The sequence below is a fragment of the Plecotus auritus genome (genome assembly GCF_963455305.1).
Source record: "Plecotus auritus genome assembly, chromosome: 3".
In the NCBI taxonomy this organism is placed as follows: domain Eukaryota; kingdom Metazoa; phylum Chordata; class Mammalia; order Chiroptera; family Vespertilionidae; genus Plecotus; species Plecotus auritus.
The window spans coordinates 83,659,184-83,681,266 of record NC_137772.1 but is presented as its reverse complement, the minus strand read 5'-3'; the positions used below and the strand labels follow the sequence as shown (position 1 = coordinate 83,681,266).

At 36.0% G+C, this 22,083-nt stretch overlaps 1 protein-coding gene across 1 annotated transcript; it reads left to right on the top strand.

Annotated features, from left to right (window-relative positions):
* Positions 1-9,436: 9,436 nt before the first annotated feature.
* Positions 9,437-9,778, top strand: LOC308244799 (DNA-directed RNA polymerases I, II, and III subunit RPABC3-like; the record flags this gene model as incomplete). The annotated part of the gene is made up of 1 exon (XM_080661067.1): positions 9,437-9,778. One exon carries the CDS (start codon positions 9,437-9,439, stop codon positions 9,776-9,778), a length of 342 nt encoding a protein of 113 aa, XP_080517193.1.
* Between the last annotated feature and the right edge of the window lie 12,305 nt (positions 9,779-22,083).

Sequence of the window (22,083 nt, the reverse complement as noted above, 5' to 3'; positions counted from 1 at the left end):
AGGCCGGCCACGCCCCCTGGCGACCCAAGCAGAGGCCCTGGTATCTGGGATTTATTTATCTTCTATAATTGAAACTTTGTAGCCTTGAGCAGAGCCAAGCCTCCTGCTTGGTCCTTGGCCACAGCCATTTTTGTTGGGATTTATTTATCTTCTATAATTGAAACTTTGTAGCCTTGAGTGGAGGCTGAGCCCGCCAGGGTGTGCGGAAAGCTTGGCTTCCTCCATTGCCGGGGAAACCCAAGCCTCCTGCTCGCTCCATGGCTGTATCCATCTTGGTTGGGTTAATTTGCATACTCGATCCTGACTGGCTCATGGGTGTGGCTTGTGGGTGTAGCAGAGTGATGGTTAATTTGCATATCACTCTTTTATTAGATAGGATTATATATATGAAAAATCAAAAATTTAAAAAATTTATATATATCTTTACTATTTTGAAGCAAATTATATTTTTATTTTTGTGTAGTGCCTAAATATATATCAATTTGAAATGTTCTATATTGCATCCAGATATAGATTTTAACACTTAACATATTTATGGCACTTTCTGAGCAATAATGACATAGTCAACTACATGCATAGCACTTTATGTATTTGGTTGTATTTATCCTCACAGTAATATTAATTTCATTTTTTAGAATAATCAACTGAGAATAATGGAATTTATAGTATATGGAATTTATTTGAGGAAACTAATAAATGCCAAAACTTGCTTGGATACAAATCAGGGTATGCCTAGTCTCTAAGATGGTGAAAGATTTTACACAAACACATATACTCACCTCTCCCCCCTGACACATGCACATACTCACAACTTAACGCAATATGAATATAATTAACATTTGTTTTATCTGACTTTATATCATGCTCACATCAACATAAGTACTTATGTCATGTGTATTTCTATATCTACATATAGATAGTTATAAGGAAGAAAAATATTCATTTCTATGTTTAAAATAAATTCACATGGAATATGGATTACTGTAGAATTATATACTCATGATATATCTGTTGTAAAAATATGTCAATGTGACAATATTACTCTGACTATGAGTTTCCCATTTAAAATAGTATAATGTATGTTGAGAAAAATATCAATGTAATGGGTCATTCATTTTATTTGTGTGCATATGTCAGGTAACTGACACATGATAGTGAAAACACAGAATTTGCGTAAGAAAATACAGTAGGTTTTATTTTCTGATCTCTAAATGAAATGAAATCCCATTGTTTGCTTTAAAAAAGAGAGGATTCTAATATAATGAACTAACTGTATAAGAAAGCTGTTTTATTATTTCTCTATGTTCCTAACATTTATAAACTGTACTCTTTTCTGTTGATTTGGTGGTAATAGTACACATTATACTTATAGAATATTATTTATTGCTACTTAGGGAAATGAATTAAAGAAAATATATAGTATTTGTATTCTTCTGAAATGGAATGCAAAATAATACATTAAAACAACTGCTAAAAAACTAAATTGACTTAAGTTAATTGACTTAACTTTGAGGGAAAACTAGCAACTTTTATTATTCTTATAGACTTGATGCTACTTAAAAATAAATAAAGAGGTAGAAATATTATTTGTTTCTAAGGATTTAAATTTCAGGGCATTGTTTACATGCTAGGTGGCTTTGACTGAAAATAATTTTAGATTATTATATAATAAATACATGTAAAACTATAATATTTATGGATGCTATTTAAAACACAATTAACAGCCGAAACTTGTTTGGCTCAGTGGATAGAGCGTCGGCCTGCAGACTGAAAGGTCCCGGGTTCGATTCCGGTCAAGGGCATGTACCTTGGTAGCGGGCACATCCCCAGTGGGAGGTGTGCAGGAGGCAGCTGATCAATGTTTCTAGCTCTCTATCCCTCTCCCTTCCTCTCTGTGAAATATCAATAAAATATATTTAAAAAAATAAAAATAAAATAAATAAAAATAAAACACAATTAACATAAAACAATTATCAATATATTTTCAAAATTAATGCAGCAACTCAGGCATAGTTATCTGCAAATGCCACACTGCTATTTTCTTATTTTTTAGTAAAAACCAATTTAAATTTTGCTATGCAAAAATGCATGGATATTTTGAAATTTCTATTACCTGAAGGTTGTTTATATACATTTACTTAATTTGAAAGTTTTTTAATTTTTGCATAGAAATGTCATCAGTTTGTTACATTTTGGTAAAAACAAATACATGGTTGAAACAGATTTTTAAACAAGTATTTTTATTGTTGAAAGTATTACAGATGTCTCCCCTGCTCCCCCAGGGACCCCTTCTAGCCTCAGGCTTTCACCACACTATTGTCTGTGTCCAGAGGTTAATCCTTTCCCACCCACCCCCACCTTCCCTCTGAGATTCATTTTTTATACTTTTCACTCAAAAATGTATCTTAGTGATCCCAAATACCATAGTCATTTAAAGAAATTCAAACCCCTTAGTTAAGTTCTGTTGAAAGTGAGTTTTTTGAATTTTTCAAATCAATTCAATATATTCTTATGATATATGCGTTTTATAAAATATTTTATGGGTATTTAAAATATGTTCAGTACAGTGGTAAATTTAAAAAACACAATAAAAATTGTTATGTTTAAAACATAGGGTCCTAATATATGTTGATGAAAGAAGATTTGACGTTGGGTGGTGGGCACACTTTGCAATATACAGATCTTATAACATAGATATCCACACATGAAACCTATATTATCCTATTAACCAATGTCACCCCAATAAATTTAATTAAGGAAAAATAGGATATTACTATTTCCAATATATATTTCAATGAAACATAAACAAAATATAAGGATTTATTTGAATAATTACTCTTTTCCTCCCAGGGAAATATAAATTAAATATTTTAGATAAAAATAGGATATCTATCTCTTACTTTCCTCCATTGCTAACTTTTTCCTGCATTTTAAAGGCAGTTTATACCTCATCTTCAAACATTCTTTCTTTCTTTCTTTCTTTCTTTCTTTCTTTCTTTCTTTCTTTCTTTCTTTGTCACATTCTGAGGTTTTCAACATATTAAATTTTTTAAAAATTTTATTGGGGTCAACATGAACATATATGTTACATGTGTGGATTACTAATTTATAAAAAATCAAACGTTCTTTAAAAAGAATTCACCAATTTTTGGGCATATACACTTGCTTGGCTCACAAATCATTTAAAAGCATATGCTGTTTATTCTGACTGGTATCAACCACTCACTGTCATTCTTTAACCCCATTAATTGTGCTGAGGCTTAAGGATTAGCAAATCTTTGCTTTAGTTTAAAAAAAAAAATGTTTAGCCCTAGTGGTTTGGCTCAGTGGATAGAGCGTTGGCTTGCGGACTGAAGGGTCCCAGGTTCGATTCCAGTCAAGGGCACATGCCCGGGTTGCAGGCTCGATCCCCAGTAGGTGGTGTGCAGGAGGCAGCCAATCAATGATTCTATCTTATCACTGATGTTTCTATTTCTCTCTCCCTCTCCCTTCATCTCTGAAGTCAATAAAAATATATCTTAAAAAATATATTAAAAAAATGTTTAGTCAAGACAACAGAAAGAGAAAATGGTTGAAGTTTTGATCTCCTAATCTCACTTTCTGTATTGTACTGTATCCTAAAATTAGAGTTTACCACTAATCTAAACAGAACATAGAATAAATGTATTGCCAAATCAACCATAAAAATATTAACAATGATAATTTTGGGAGAACTTGCTACTCATTAGGTTCAGTGTTAATTACTTGACATAGAATTCCTCATTTAGTTGGATCAAATTAAGGACAATTATATTTTTCACATGTTTATTTATACTTACATATATAATGAAATGTAAAATAACATATTAATATAACTACTAAAAAACAGCATTTGCATGCATATTCTGGCATATAATAGTATTAACTCCATTTAAGGGAATTTCAGGGCATGAAGCTAGAAAATCATCAATATACATTGCCTGACTCCTAAATTTGCATTCATTACCACTACAATCCATATAATTTTTTAAAAAAATCTGTTGTGTACCCACTATGATTGAAAATGTCCCCAGACATTGTGAGAGATTAAAAAATGATGACATAAAAATAATCTATAATCATAAAAACCTTACCAAATACATGTGAAAAAAATATCACCACATAGCACATACTAAGTTCTGTTACTTCAAAGTCCATCCCTCACCCCCAAAATGGAAAACTTTTTATCCCTGCTTACTTAACTCAGTCTATAGCCCCCTCTGTGAACCCCACAATGCTTTCTAAGAAATTTCATATAGATAATATGAAATAATAATATTCACTTTCAATAGTATCCAGTAATATTCAAAAATATTATAAGGTTTAGCACTCTAGTATGCTCTAGGTATGTTTTCTTACTTTTATCCATATCCTCACTTTTACCTATATTCTAGAGAACAGGGCATAGAACTTTTCTGCACATCTCTGCATATCTACTATTGTGTTCAGAATCTGGCACATAACATTGCTAGATTATTTACAAATAAGTGAGCATGTAATTAATCATGTACTCTGTATTCTGTAAAAATGGTATAAGTGCTACAAAAGAAGGGGAGATCAGTTGATTTAGTATAGAATAGTTGAAGTTTAGATAAATACCGGGGAAGAAAGAAAATAAGAAAGAAACTTCCATGAGAACATATTTTCAATAAAGTATAAAGGTTGGAAGTCTTTCTGAAGAAAATCCGAGTAAATAATAATGAAATCATAAGGGTTAGAAAATGTATGGCCTATGAAGGCAAATTCTATATAATAAAACTCTAATATGCAAATCGACCAAACTGTAGAATGACCGGTGGAACGACTGATCGTTATGATACATAATGACCACTAGAGGGCAGATGCTCAATGCAGGAGCTGCCCCCTGATGGTCAGTGTTCTCCCACAGGGGGAGTGCCGCTCAGCCAGAAGCCAGGCTCATGGCTGGCAAGCACAGCGGCAGTGGCGGGAGCCTCTCCCGCCTCTGCTGCAGGCAGGTGGTAAGGAGCGAGGTGTCCTGGACTGCGAGAGCTCCGGACTGTGAGAGGGATGTCCGACTGCTGGCTTAGGCCCAATCCCCCTGGGTCTAAGCCGGCAGTCAGACATCCCTCAAGGGATCCTGGACTGCAGGAGGGTGCAGGCAAGGCTGAGGGACCCCCTCAAGTGCATGAATTTCATGCACTGGGCCTCTACTAGTTTAATAATTTTCTTACAGGTGATCAAAGTATATAAAGAAACTACTTGTTCATAAATGTCAAATTCTTAAAGTGCTGGCTCAGGAAAACTCTCTAAGACAAACACTAGAAATTTATGTCGGAAGATCAATCTGAAGAAGTTCAATTGTTTAAGCTGGAATTGGGGAGACTCTCCATTAGGAAAATAGTAATAGTCACAAAGATCAAATTGAGTCATATTAAGAAAATTGTAAAACATATTTCAAAACCAAAATTTAAATAATTTATGACATTTTGAGTGAGGAAAGAGATGAATCAAATTGAAATCTGTAAGGTAGATAACTGAGGGAATGATGGTGCTAATGGTCAATTAAAACAGAGATCAACCAAAGGACTTGTATGCATGCATATGAGCGTAACCAATGGACACAGACAGTAGGGGGGTGAGGGCATGTGCTGGGGGTTGGGGCCGGTCTGAAAGAGGTCAATGGAGGAAAAAGGAGACTTATGTAATACTTTAAACAATAAAGAATTAAAAAAAATATTCACATTTCATGGATATGTTTACAATATGTCAACTTAAAATGTGTTGCCTTTTTAATTGAAGCCATATGGGCAACAGGAAGACTGCACAAATCACAAATGTACAACTGAAGAAGTAGGGTGAACACATTTGTGTAACCGCCATACACATTTATGAAATTGCTAGGTCACTTGGGTGCATGCATGTTTAAATGTAATAGATAATCTCAGATAGTATTTTAAAGTCCTTATAGCAGTTTATACTCCCTATCTGTACCATATGAGAGTTCCACTTTCCTTTTGAAATTTATTTACCTTCCTAAATATTTTTTTCTGAGGCAGTTGTCAGCATTTTGAGACATTTAGGAGCTATATATTATTCTGGGAGAAACAGTAAAACTAGTCTATGACTAACTGCACATAATAAACTTATTCTACTTCTGTTGTTAAGATTAAACAATATGCAAAAGAAAAGAATATCATATATTAAAAAACTCGATATACTTTTGAAATTAAGACTTGGCAGCTGAATAATATCCTAACACTCAGTGAAAATGTCCTTTCTACCACTGAGCTTTTCACAGCATCATAAAGCAGCTGTCCAGCAGCTCAAGGTATTAAAGGAGGTTAAAAAGAGCTTTGGATCACCACTGAAGTCATTCATACATAAAATCTGAGAAGGCTTTTGTAGGCAGGATGTAGTAGGTAATTAATTTGGGAAAATTCCAGGGGTTAAGACCAGATGAGCTGTTCCAGGTTTTCTGGTCCTGCTGCTGCTGATAAATGGGTGACAAGTTTTTGTTTATCAGCATTGTAAGAAACTTCCATAAGAGTTCTGCCTCTCCAACAGAAAAACAAAAAATCATTGTGCAAAATGGGTTAAATTTCATTCCACAAATAGCATGAGGTCATCTTACAATGTGAATTCTTGTAAATGACATATAAAATGAGGATATTTTTAGCTCAAAGAAACAGAAATTGGTTGTCACAAAACTTTAATGAGACTGATGGGGTAAGTAATTAGTGTAAGAAGAACTATCACGTTCTCTGAAGTAGTAATTGATCTAAACATTGTATTTATACTGAGAGTCTTAAGACTTTAATATAAAAGTCCATGACTATTGTTACTTAAGGGGAAAAAGGCACTGGCTTCAAAATGACAGTTATTTAATGTCTGCACTGGTGAGATACTAAAGAAAATATTGTTAAATGGTATAGAAGACAATGCTTGTTAGTAAAAATATAATCAATAAATCTAGATTTATAATAAAATTAATGTAAATTTAGCTGAAATAATGATGGAACTGTGATTGTCATAATAATTTTATTAGAAATATCCTAAAAGTTCTGTCACATATTCTAAGAAATTTGTTTAGAAACTGAAATTAAATAATTCAGAAATAATTAATTCAGAAGACAATCCATTAAATTATAACCCTCCCCACAGGTTAACTTGGTACCAAATGTATTGTTTAATTTATCATTCTTAGTATTTTTAGGCAGCCTCAAGGCAGAGAATGAAGTAATAATAAATAGGGAATAGTGGATAATTAGAGAAGGAAATGTGGAACAAAATTACTAAGGGCTTTAGGTGAAGTTCATTATTACTATTTAATAGTGCCCAAGAGCATTCGATCAAATTATGGATCAAGTTTAAAAGTGGGCTGAATAAAATCCTTGTGGAGGAGTTTTCTAACTTTCTCAGAATTCAGCTAAATGTCATAAAATATATTCAAAATATCTCTCACAAATTATATTTATCCAAGCCTTATGGAGAATCACTTTGGGAGAATTATGTGTATATTTTAGGGGAGAGGGATAAAGTCACATGTACTGCATAAAAAATAAGAGAGAATAAGAAAAAAAGGAAACAATGAGAGGTAGAAAGTAAAAGTAAAACCCTGAGTTGTTTGGCAATAAGCTGTGTGCCACACAGACTGAGAGCATTACATGATTAAACAGTAAGGCACTTCAGGGGTGACTGACTACTTAAGTGGCATTGTAAGTACAGCCCTCAGGCCATTTAATGCATGGGGAAATCTTACCTTTCTAACTGTACATATTTTCTCTTTTCTTTTGACTCACCCTAGAGCATCAAATTTCCATGATTAAACTTTTAACGGGTGTAAATGCATAATTGATTTGTTTTTCTTATTTTGTTTTATTTCATTACCATAGTCATGACCGTGCAACTGATGAATGCTAACAAGCCACTTGTTATGGAGATATTCCTCTCAGTTTCTTAAGTAAAGCCAGTTTATTTAGGTAATGAGTTAGAGATGTGCAGTTACTGTATATGCTATAGGGACATTTGTGGTCAGTGGAAGGAAAGTATGCTAGGCCTGTTTATTTAACTACATGCTGCAGGCTAAGTGACATGTTTGGAAATTGTATTGGTACTAATAATAACAATATTAATATTAACAATAGCATGTGCTTGCTTCATGAATTCTGAGTAATTTGTGCCATATTCATGGGTAGCTTGGCTTCCCTGGTAATGTTTGTCATGGTACTAAGCAGAAGGGACTAATTCCAAAATTTTCAGCATATTTGGCCTATAAAGGAAATAAGTAGCACTATTTCAAATGTTCTCTAATCTAGTGGTAGCTATGCTATTGGATATATTCTAAAATCATTGTGAAAAATAATGCCATAGTTGTTGTCTAACTTGTGTTGGATAAAATATTTGTATTATTATATAAACCCCCAAATGTAAAAATGAAAAAAGAGTTGACAATAACATTCAATGAGCACAAAATCTCAAGAATAAATTACCCACTTATTAGTTCATAATCAGTTTTATCTTGATGTGATTTAATCAATAATTCTAAAATGCTCACCTTTGACCAGGCACTTTGCTAGGACCTGGGGATATGTAGATTGATCAATATTAAAATGTAAGGGATCCAAAATAAATAGAAAAGGTACATACAGACTCAGCTGTTTATAAATTATATGAGCTATGAAAGGTATCAACAACAAAAAATGCTAAAAGACTAAGGAGAAAAGGAAGGCTTGTTATTTTTCCCATGAAGATGGCAATGAAAGCAAAGAAGGAAGTCCCTGCCCCTTCCCAAGTCGAAGCTACAGCAAAGGTTTTGAAGGCAAAGAAAGTGAAGAAAGGTGTCCTCAGCCCTTAAAAATAAAGAATATTCATACATCACTCACCTTCCCACGCAGAAGGTAATGCAACTCTGAAGGCAGCCTCAATATCCTCAGAAGAGAGTCCCAGGAGACACAAGCATGACCACTGTACCATCCTTAAGTGCTCTCTGACTGCCAAGTCAGCCATGAAGAGGACAGAAGACAACAGCACACACGTGCTCACTGTGGATGCCAAGGCCAACAAGCACCAGATGAAACCAGCTGTGAAGAAGCTCTATGATATTGACGTGACCAAGGTCAACACCCTGATCAGGCCTGATGAAGAGAAGAGGGCATATGTTTGGCTCCAGACTATAACCAACAGAATTAGAATCATCTAAACTGAGTCCAGATGCCAGATGGCTATTTCTAAATATAAAATTTTACTACCTTTTCCCCTTCGTTTTCTCCATGCGAGGGGGTGCATGTACTTCTAGTCATGGTTGCCCACCACCTCCCCCCAGCCCCGTACTACTCATTGCCCTTTTACCACGGCCGGCATTCTGTTTGAGGATATTTTTGATGTGAAAGATATTGACCCGGAGGGCAAGAAGTTTGACCGAGTGTCCCGACTGCATTGTGAGAGTGAATCTTTCAAGATGGACCTTATCTTAGATGTAAACATTCAGATTTACCCTGTAGATTTGGGTGACAAGTTCCGATTGGTCATAAGTACCTTGTATGAAAATGGTACCTTGGATGATGGTGAATATAACCCCACAGATGATGGACCTTCCAGGGCTGACCAATTTGAGTATGTAATGTATGGAAAAGTGTACAGGATTGAAGGAAATGAAACTTTTACTGAAGCACCAACATGTCTCTCTGCCTACGTGTCCTATGAGGGCCTGCTCATGAGCTTGCAGGGTGATGCCAACAATCTGCATGGATTTGAAGTGGATTCCAGAGTTTATCTGCTGACAAAGAAACTGACCTTCTGAACCACCTGGGAAGCCAACTTTGCTGCTTAGTCACTCAGATCATGGACATTTGTTCAAGTCTGAGTTGCAGTTGCTGTTGTCCTGTTCAGGAAGGGCTGGTTCTCTGTCCACTGTGGTGCTTCTCTACCTGGTCTGGACTCAATGAGAAACTGACTTGCCTGTGAAAGACTCAGCGGGAGAGTTTAAAATGAACCAGAAGTTGTTTTTGTGTGTATGATTTTTTAAAATTAAACTTTACTTTTTCAGAAATAAATAAATAAATAAAAAATTTTACACTGTAAAAAAAAAAGTAAAGGAAGGCTTTATTGAAGAGTTATCTTTTGAGTTAGGTCTTGAGGTCCTTGGTTTATATTTTTTTTATTAAGATAGGGGGACAGAGATTCTAAGAAACAGTATTAGTAAAGACCCAACTTATTGGTAGCAATGGAAAGTAGTTGCTGGGCTAGAGACTGAGTATTGGATAAAACTGAGGATGGAAGTAAGTTGGGTCCTATTTTGAAGAACTGTAAATCCAATGCTAAAATTATCATTAAATATCTATTATTAATTAGCAGTAATGGGATGATTTTAGGAAGAGAATAGCAAGACTTATTTCCCTTTTTAAAAAGATAACTTTAATTTATGAAAAATGGATTATAAGGTAAAAGGGGGAATCTTAAAGAGTTATCATCTGAATATAAATATGATCATGTTAGATCAGAAAAATTTTAGTTTATTGAGTAGAATTTTCTGGAAGGAAATAAGAATCATTGGAGAGTGCTCTAACAGGTGTTTGTTGCATTTTTCAAGGCAGAGATGACGGCAGTTTGAAAGGAATTTATAGACTATCTGCACATGGATTAGGGGTGTGTTAGGGTGGTGAGTCATTAGGACAAGTCACAAAGAATGACTTTTAAGTTTGGAATGGAAGGTCTGAGTGGATACCATGTAATATGAAAGGAAACACTGAAATATGAACAGCTTTGGGGAAGGTGAAGATAGTCAATTTTGAAAATCATAAAACTGAAATTCGTGCATTGCGGAAGGGGTGGGGGGGGTTGTCCCTCAGCCCAGCCTGCACCCTCTCCAATCTGGGAACCCTTGAGGGATATCCAACAGCCCGTTTAGGCCTGATTCCAGTGGAATTGGGCCTAAATGGGCGGTTGGACATCCCTCTCACAATCCAGACTGCTGGCTCCAAACCGCTCACCTGCCTTAGCCTGATTGCCCCTAACCACTTCTGTCTGCCAGCCTGATCACCTCTAACCACTCCCCTGCCAGCCTGATTGATGCCTAACTGCTCCCTGGCTGGCCCAATTGCCCCTAACTGCCCTCCCCTGCTGGTCTGGTCACCATTAACTGCTCTCCCCTGCAGGCCTGGTCCCCCCCAACTGCCCTCCCCTACAGGCCTGTTCCCTCACAACTGCTGTATCCTACAGGCCTGCCCCCCCAACTGCCCTCCCCTGCACCCTGGGTCCCCCACAACTGCCCTCCTCTTCTGGCCCTGTCACCCCCAATTGCCCTCCCTGCTGGCCTGATTGCCCACAACTGCCCTCCCCTGCAGGCTTGGTCCCCCACAACTGCCCTCCCCTGCAGACCTGGGTCCCCCCCAACTGCCCTCCCTTGCTGGCTTGGTCTGCCCCAACTGCCCTCCTCTGCTGGCCATCTTGTGTCCACATGGGGGCAGCCATCTTGTGTCTTGGAGTGATGGTCAATTTGCATATTACTCTTTTATTAGATTTGTGTATCCTTACCTGAGGATATGTTTTTATTGATTTGAAAGAGAAATATCAGTGGGAGAAAGAAATATTGATGGTTTGTTTCCTTTATGTGTCTCCACATGGGATCAAACCCACAACCTAGGTAGGTGCCTTGACCAGGAATTGAACCTGCAAGCTTTTGGTATACCGGACAACACTCCCACCAACTGAACTACCTGGCCAGGGCAGGTCATTGGTTTTTAGATTTTAGAGGCTAGGTTATGGTAAAACATTAATAAAATAAACAGATATGTTGTTGAGGTGTATAGAAACTAAGAAAAGAAAGCATATGATGAAGACAATGGCCAATGTTTTCAGAGGCTGATAGTTTGGGTGAGAAAATTTAGCAACATGGAGATAATTATAAACTTAAAAATATCCAGTAGAGATTTATAATAAAAACTGGATTGGTATATATTGCTAGAGAAATAAGAGAGTGGAAGTTGTGAATGTAGGTAACATTTTCCAGATGTTTAGATAAGACTGGGAACAGAAAAATCAGAGAGTAGCTAGAGCATACTGTTGGGGCTTTATACTGTCAATCCATAATATGCTTCCCACATAAATTCAAAATAATTTAGAGGTAGAAACAGGAGCCAAATACATGGAATAATAATTTATGAAACAACAGAGACTTGGCCAACAGCAGCTGCCCTATATCTAAATCCAGCCTAGCACCAGGAATGCTCAGGGCCTACTCAAGAATGCAAATAATTCTTTCCACTAATATTTACAGGGTAAACTAAGATTGTTGGTAGAGTATTAAATTTGACAGTAAAATAATAATCAAGTTTTCAGATTTATTTAAATAGGCTAATTGAAATAAATGAATATTCAAGAAAATTTAATTGTACTGGACAAAAAGCTGTTCCTAAAGTGGTAACTAAAATTTCTATTGGTAGTTCATCTCATGGTAAAATTCCTGAACATGCAATGAAACTAAAGCAGTCATATTTTTGTGCAAAAAATTAAAATTTAAAGTTATCAAGACTGCATTATAAAATTTCCAAAAGCCTCCATTAATCAAAAAGGGGGGGGTAGTAGAGTAATATCATGTAAGGAAAAATGTCCTGTAAGTAAATTCCAACTAGAAAATTTTTACTTTACAAAATTAATTTTCATTTGTAATGCTAACAGCAAGACACCCATGAAAAACACACATGGTGTCTAAATAAGACAAAGGAAAATCGTTTGGGCAAAAATAAAAAGGATCCCAAATCAATTATATAGAAAAGATTCCTTTATGAACTTTTTGTCGAGAATATGTTTGTATATTTTCAGAAAACAACTCCAAGACCATGTGGATTCCTGCAACAGAGAGGAATTGACAGGTCTGCTCCAACCACGAAGACAAGAGGAGAAACAGTCCAGAGATGGAAGACGCTAATGACGCCTTGCCACACTAGCAGTCAGCAACTGTGAGTCGCAGCAGGTTGCCTAGGACCAAACCAGAGAGGGTCGGACCTGCATTGCCACCATGTGCCCACCATCCAGATATCATTGCTGACATGTACACATAAGGAACTGTTTGACATTGAAACAGGAGCTCAGAACTGTTGGACATTGAAATTGGGACTCAAACATTTTTTGTTATTATATGTTTATTTCTAGTCTGCAGAGGCAAGATTATTTAAAAGAAAGAAATGGGGAAAAAATAGATACAGAAGCAAAGAAGCATTAAACAGACTGTCAAACTACAGCAGGAAGGCAGGGGAGGTTGGGGATGGGGGCTGTAAGAGATCAACCGAAGGACTTGTATGCATGCATATAAGCATAACCAATGGATACAAGACACTGGGGGTGGGGGGCAGGTAAAGGCATGTACTGGGGGGTAGGGGAGGCCGGGGGGAGGTCAATGGGGAAAAAATAAAGGAGACATATGTACTACTATTTATAATACTTTAAACAATAAAAAATAATTATGAAACATGGCATTATTGGTTTTTGGTTGGAGGATGTGGGTAAAGTATGCTTCCAAATGGACTTGCTAAAATCCTGTGCCCCATTTCACCCACAAAAAGATTAACTTTGAAACAGAGCTCTTGAGGAAAAGTCTTATTTCCTCTATAGACACCCTTATCCAAACTGTTGCTTGATTCCAATAGAGGGTACGTGGGATAGTTGGTCTGCTTAGTCAGTAATAGATTAGATCCACCCAATCAGAAAACCAGAGCAAAGACAAGCTACCAAAAATATGACTCATATTGAATATTTATGCCTCATCCATACTCAGCACTGAATTATTTTACCTACTGGTTACAAATTTGGGTCATCCAAGGTTTAGTTATCCTCCTTGGAAAAAAATAACATAAGTCTATCTTGGTTATCCTACTCTTAGGTTCCCAAAGGGGTCAGTGTAGAATCTTCCCTGAGAAAGAAAATAGCACATTAATTTATTATCAATCCCATCCTGTATCCAAAGCAGACAATTTACTTCCTGTCCTGTTACCCATATAAATATCTCCAACCATGCTCTTCAGTTAGCTTGACCATTGTCTCCAATGATATCAAGTAACATTAGCTATGTAATGTCAGCAATATACAAATAACCTCCATTTGAGTAGCTCCTTTATTATTCTGAAGGAGGGAAAATGCCTATCTCTGTCCTACTCTACCACTGTCTCCCATTCATTTTCTGGACACTCCTTATTTTCCAGCCCAATCAATGTAAAGTCAATAGGGACAAGACTGTATAGTCCCCAAAAAGCCAGGGTTATGGACCTATCTCAGAGAGAAAGACTGTACACAGGAGAAACTATGAGACGTCTCCACAAAGGAAAAGTGTTATAGGATCTGGGACAAGTGGCATTTAGGTGAAATCTAAATGAAGCAGGGTTTTGATAGGCTGAAAATAACCCTCGGCTTTGTGTAAAGGGGTTGCCACTATGAGGTCTGAATTGGAAAGTGGACCCAGAACCCTGTTTCCATGGAAACTACAAAAATTGATGCTGCTGCTCTGTATCAAAATGACTTACATACGTAGGTAGTTGCGGCATGTTTTATTCTTAGTGATATGCTAGCAAACCACAAAGTTTCTGGTGCTATGATTTTCAGATGACAAAGTCTTTTAGTGATTAAGTGGTCAGTAGTCACTAGAGAAGGGGGTTGTTTTGATACTTTAAAGCAGCAGCATATCCTCAGTGATACATCATTTCATGTTGGAGCTGACCTTGTCTGATACCCTATCCTAATGAATAGGAGGGACAATTTTAACTTTCTCAGTATGTGCCAATTTTAATTTTCTTGCTACTAATTTTTTACATGTCATGATCTCTTTATTTGCCATTTTCTCAGGCTGCATTGGGCTTGCCTTATATATTCACATTTGTCACTCCTCCACCCCTAATTTTCCCAAAGTCATCGTCAGTGCAACTTGCTCATCCTATCTAAAATTTCAACATTTTCTCCTGAAACTTATCTCCTCTGCATTACTTTTTTTCTTAGGCCCTATCACTATTTGTTTACTTACTGCAGGAAGCAGCCTGTAAAATGACCCCCAATGAGCCTCACCTCATGCCCTTGTGTAATCTTCTGTCCTTTAAGGGTGAGCAGTACTTACTGACTCACTTCTAACAACTACAATATGACAAGCGATGAGATGCCACTTCTGAAATTAAGTCTCAGAAAGATGGTGGCTTCCACCTCTCACTTTTGGAAAAGCAAGCTGCTGTTTTGTGAGTGACCCTAGGGCAGTGGTCTGCAAACCGTGGCTCGCGAGCCACATGCGGCTTGTGAGCCGCGGTTTGCCGCTCTGTTGACTAATGAGTTTGCCGACCACTGTCATATACTACCCTTTACCTCTTTGCACACAATATGCCACAATTGCCTAATCCTCACAGCTTCCAACTACACGGTAACATTTAGTCTAGTCCAGTGGTCGACAAACTCCTTAGTCAACAGCCGCATGTGGCTCGCAAGCCGCGGTTTGCCAACCACTGCTCTAGGGCAAGGAATGATGCCTCCAGCCAAGAGCCAATAGTCATGTGAGGGAGTCATGTTAGTGGAACTCTTGGTTCTTGTGACAGCAGCTATGAATGTCAGGTAGATAGCACCTTATGAGAGACCCTGAGCTGGAAACAGCTTGAATAGCTGCACCTGGACTTGAAACCTACAGAAATTGTGGAATAATAAAAATTTAAATTGCTTTTGTCATAATTGAGTATGACACTAGATAATCATTACACTTATTTAGCTTGATTATCATTTTACCAGCAAGAGAGGCAGTGATTTGATGTTTCTGTGTGTGTGTTTTTTTTTCACTGTTTTACCTTAGTGCTTAGAATTACGAATGGCACTATAGTTGCATATTAATATGTAAGGTGTCCAAAATGTGTACCCTGATAAAAAATAGAATATGTAATCTTTTTTGAAAATATTCTGTATGCACAAATTCTGAATTAAATAAATTCATGAACCTCTATAATGTTACACAGTAGAAATACACATTAGACACCAAAACTCTTTACCATTCTTGTAAAGGCTTTACCGTTCATGAAATTACTCCATGTATATACTCTAGGTTTATTGGCGGGTATAAATGGCTAACTAGGCAGAAAAAAAATATTGCAAAAGTTTTTTAAGACATCTGTATAAGTTGATGACTAGAATGCTATGTGAGTCTTATGATTAAATAATAAAAAAATTTATTAAAGATAAGTTAATACACAATGCAATATTATCTTACTGTTTGCTAAGCTCTGTTTTAATATTATACATTATCATTAACTAAAAGGCTGCCACCCTACCCAACAAACACACATGGGCTTGTTAACTTAACTGTAGTTAACAAAAAAAAAAGAATGATGAAGGGAGCATAGGTATGGCTGGAGTGGAGAACAAAAAAGATAGCTGCAGCAAATAAGGCTTAAAAGATAAACTGATTATATTCTCAAGGACCTTGTAAAGGCCAATCTTAGGAACTTTATCCTATGGGCAAAGAAAAGACATCAGAGAGTTATATTTCAATGAGTGAAATGACTATTCCATTTCTAGGAAGTTAACCAAAGACAACATTGCTCAAGAATGAGAAGAGAAACATTAGGAATATCCTGGAAAAGATAAAGGGATTAACTTTAAGCACTCATGATAATGATCATTGCCAAAACCGGTTTGGCTCAGTGGTAGAGCGTCGGCCTGCGGACTCAAGGGTCCCAGGTTCGATTCTGGTCAAGGGCATGTACCTTGGTTGCGGGCACATCCCCAGTGGGGGGTGTGCAGGAGGCAGCTGATCGATGTTCCTCTCTCATCGATGTTTCTAGCTCTCTATCCCTTTCCCTTCCTCTCTGTAAAATATCAATAAAATATATTAAAAAAAAAATAATGATCAAAGATAAAAAGGAGTAGATTGCCAAAACATTTCAGGGATAAAAATCCTCATGTTTTTCAGAATCAGTGGATTTATTATAAAATAATATGAGAGCGAGGAACAGATAACGATTTGGACTTTATGTCCTTGGGATGACACGTCTAGTTATAGTTTCTGTTTCAATGGAACATCACAATTTACAAAACATTTTTATTTATACTGCTTTCTATTATTTCAGCAACCTTGTGATAAATCAATATGTATTGAATAACAAATAGAGTTTACACACTGCTAAAAAGGCTCTGACCACTACTAAACATTTCTTTGTGAGATGCTATACACAGTCACCTTTTTTCCTTATGAAGTAGATGTTGCCTTGTGTTGCCCTCTTCAAAGATACTTACATATACCTATATTGTCTTTGATTCTCCCCATAATACCAGATAAATGGACTTATACAAAGAGCTTATTTAATGGGCATGTGTGTAGTAGGTGATGTCTGTGTGTCTCTGAAAAAATAGTTAGCCAGTACTTCTCAAACTTTAAGCATATACATCATCTTTGGATTCTGATAAAATGTAGCTTCAGATTAAGTGGTTCTTGGATGGGGCCTGAAATTCTGCATTTCTGACAAGCTCCCCATGATGTCAATGCCATTATTCCATGGACACATTTGGTTAGAAATGATTTCGACTAGAACCAGCTGCATGTCTGTACACACACACACACACACACACACACCAAAGTACATTTGCTAAAAGCAGGTGTGCCTTCTGAGACAATTACAATGTATTTTATTTCAATTTTAAAGTCCTAATCATTTCTCACAGGTTTCTAGGTGGATATAGTTGCTGCCAATCATATACATCTCCTTTCGGTAGTATAACTGCATTGCACTTATGTCTCAGTTGGCAGCATCCGCCCGAAGGTTTTTAAACATGTTAGTGGTCTTTTTCAGGAACAGATATTATGAAGCACCACAGCCTTGTTGCTTGTTTATTAATAGTTCTTTTACGGACAACTTGGAAGCATGCCTCTTCACTTTGCAACTATTTTAAAATTAAAATTACTTTCAACGCATTTTAAATATTTCTCTGGCGATAACATCTGCTTGGAAGCAGAATCGTTAACTCCTTTCACAGGTCTTTTTTTTTTATGATTCCATAAACTTATGGATTTCCTTAATAGTCCAAAATTCTGCACATAATCCAAGTGTGCACACTGGACAAGGCAGTGCATTGTTTTAAGTAAGTATCTGCACTGAATAATGTGTATTTTCCAGGATTCCTGTTGCCACTCATGTGAATGGGCCACATTTTGTAAATGTTACCAGCACACATGCCATTTTTGAGGGTCCTTTTATTATAGATTGCCCTAATGTTCACATTTTTGGCTTATGTCTTATCGGACATGGATTTTGTTCCAATGGCATCTTTCTAAGAAGGCACTTCTCACTCCTGGTGGTGGCTTCTACTGCTGCTGTTATTAAATTCTGCATGGACTCCAATTCTGTGCCCTCCAATTCTCTTCTTGAGATATGGAATATGTAATCTTAATACATCATATTTATCTAGTACATATAAGGGTCACTTGTCTGGTCACATAAGGGTTTATTTTCCAAAGAAGATCCATTTAGCGATAGCCGCATGCGCGCGCGTGCACACACACACACAAGAGTAGCTTGCAAATGTTTGTGTCCTTTTGACACACATGACCCACATTAAAAATGGTAGATAATGCTTTGTGTTTTATCTGAATGAAGAACCAAACAGTGTAAGAGTTCATCAGCTCTACCTTGAATCTTTTCCTCAATTTTTCAAGGCTATTTAAAAGAACAAGCTTTAAACAGATTTTGTATCTCAGTTGGCTGAGATATAAGAGCAATTTAATAATTAGACAGTAATGATGAGCCACAGATGAGTTGCATTTGTTATTGAATTTTTGCTCAGCTATATCTACCAATTATCAAACAAAGTGGTTTTATAAGTTGATGTGTACTATAAAAATAGCATATATTTTAAAAATTATAATAATTTTTCCATTCAAGTTCTGGTCCCTCTCATTGTCCTCATTAATCAAGTGTTTGTATGTATACTGGGTAATATCTAGGAGGACCTCCACTCTATTGAATCAGTCAATTTTACTATCTGTTCTAACATATACTGTCTTAACAACTTAAGCTTTATTACAATATTAATAAATGTTGGGGCAATCCCCTATCTTTATTTTTCTTCTTAAGTAGAGTACTTTTGTATTCTTGGGTACAATTTCTTCAGAAAGGGCTTTTTGACCCCTTCTCACAAAATTGTGAATGACAAAAATGAACCTAGAGATCAGCTGGAAAGGAAAAATCTTTAAAATATTGGGTTTATCCTTACATAAAGTTCCTGTATGTATTAAACTGTATGTTTTTGTTTGTATACATGGCATTACTTTTTAAAATGTATTTCGCATTCTGTATCAATAGTAAATACAATTGTAAATGACAAAATATCCTTCATAAAAAGAAATATTTAATTTTAATGTACCTAATTTTATCCATTCTTACATTGTCATTTGTTCTATAAAAATTTTACCCAAGAAGTTTATTTTTGCCCCTAGGACACAATAAAGTTTTTCTTAATTTTCCTTTATTAACTTTATAGGTTAACCTTCAGAAATAAATATTCAATCCATCTAGCGTTTGTTTTGTATGTCATGTTCGATTAAGTTCCTTGTTCTCTATATGAAAGTAAGTTTTCCTGATGTAATCTACTTAATCTCTCCATCTTTCCACAATGATTTATTGTAACACTTTATCATATATTAAATGCTGACATATGCATGGTCTGTTTCAAGCTTTCTATTTTTCCAGTTGGTTTATCTGTGTGTTCTCTGTCATGCCAAAATTAAAAACATATGACTTATACTGTATTATGCCTTACTGTTATATTATTTTTAAAAGTTGATCAGGTTTTTTTGTGTGTGCATGTTTATATTTCTTTTACATTTTAGAGCATTTTTTAGTTTTATCAAAAATGAAATAAAAATCTGGAATAGAGATTGCATGGAATTTATATACATCTTAAATGGAATGGGCCCAGTCTGATGTGGCTCAGTTGGTTAGAGTGTCATCCGAGAACAGAAGAGTCTGGGTTTCAATTTCTAGTCAGATCACATACCCAGGTTGTGGGTTCAATCTCCCATTGAGATGTATAGGAAAAGCAAACAATCCGTGTTTCACTCTCACATTGATTTTGTCTCTTCCTTTCCATCTTCCTTCTTCTCTCTTTAGAATCACTGAAAAACATATCCTCAGGTGAAGATTTTTTTAAAAAAATGAGCTGGGAAAATTTTTAATACTAAAATGGATTACCTAGACTATACAAATTCTGTCTTCAAATTAACAACAAAGTTTTCAAAACTATAAGTGGGTTCACTGGGTAAAGAATGTGGGTAAAGAAATGTATATGTGCCATTTACAAAGTAAGAAACCAGGAGTCAATAAGTATCTGAAAAAAATGCTCAAAATCATTGGCATTTAAAAATGCAATTAAAGCAACACTTGAATATCCTTTTATACCTCGATTACTGTCTAATTAGAATACTTTATAATTTGCAGTGTCAAAGGGGATATGTGAAGTTGTAAAATCTCCTTGTCCATATGAATATCTTTGAAACTCTCCCAGAAATCCAATTGCAATATTTTATGCTCAGCAGAAAATAAGTACTTTTTGTGTTACAAAATGACAGATAATCAAGCTCAAGAAAAATCACATCATACAAAAACATGTTGACTCAAACAGTAACACCACTTTTAATTTATCTTGCTCAATAAAGGTAAGGCATGCAGATATCTTGGAATTCTGGAAACCCATATTAAGATGAATTACTAATGCATGCCTCACACTGATAAAAAGGATAGACATAAACTAATTTTTATTAATATAAACAATTTGGGGCAAATTCACTATGCATAAATAGCAGGTATGCAATATTTTCCTTTTTTTAAATTATCTTTATTGTTGAAAGTATGTCCCCTTTGTTTTGTTTTTTATTTTTCCTTCCATTGGCCCCCTCCCACACAAATCCACCCCTCCCAAGCCCTCACCACTCATTGTCTGTGTCCATGGGCTATGCATATATCCATATAAATTCCCCTGTCAATCTCTTCCCCCTCACCCTCCATATACCCATCTCCCTCTAAAATTTATTAGTTTGTTCTGGATCTATTTTGTTCATCAGTTTATTTTGTTCATTAGAGTCCACATATGAGTGAGATCATGTGATATTTATCTTTCTCTGACTGACTTATTTCACTTAGCATGATACTCTCCAGATCCATCCATGCTGCTGCAAATGGTAAGAGTCCCTTCTGTTTTACCGCCACGTAGCATTCCATTGTGTAAATGTACCACAGCTTTTTTATCCACTCATTTGCTGATGGGTACTTAGGCTGTTTCCAAAGCTTAGCTATTGTAAATTGTGCTGCTATGAACATAGGGGTGCATACATTCTTTCTGATTGGTGTTTCGGGTTTCTTAGGATATATTCCTAGAGTGGGATCACTGGGTCAAATGGGAGTTCCATATTTAATTTTTTGAGGAAACTCGATACTATGTTCCACAGTGGCTGCACCAGTCTGCATTCTCATCAGCAGTTTACTAGGGTTCCCTTTTCTAAACATCCTTGCCAACACTCATCATTTGTTGGTTTGTTGATGATAGCCATTCTGACAGGTGTGAAGTGATACCTCATTGTCCTTTTAATTTGCATCTCTCGGATGATTAGTGACTTTGAGCATGTTTCATGTTTCTTGGCCTTCTGTATGTCCACTTTGGAAAAGTGTCTATTTAGACACTTTGCCCATTTTTTAAAATTGAATTCATTTGTCTTCCTTTTGTTAACTTGTATGATTTCCTTATATGTTTTGGAAATTAACCCCTCATCAGATGTATCATTGACAAATGTGCTCTCCTATGCAGTGGGCTTTGTTTTCACTTTGTTGATGGTTTCTTTTGCTGTGCAGAAGCTTTTTATTTTTATGTAGTCCCATTTGTTTATTTTTCTCCTTAGTTTCTGTTGCCCTGGGGGTTGTATCCGTAAACATATTGCTATGAGAGTTGTCTGAGATTTTGATACTTATGGTATCTTCTAAAATTTTTATGGTTTTATAACTTATACTTATGTATTTTATCCATTTTCAGTTTATTCTTGCATATGGTGTAGGCTGGTGGTCTGGTTTAATTTTTTTCCATGTACCTGTCCATTTTGCCCAATAC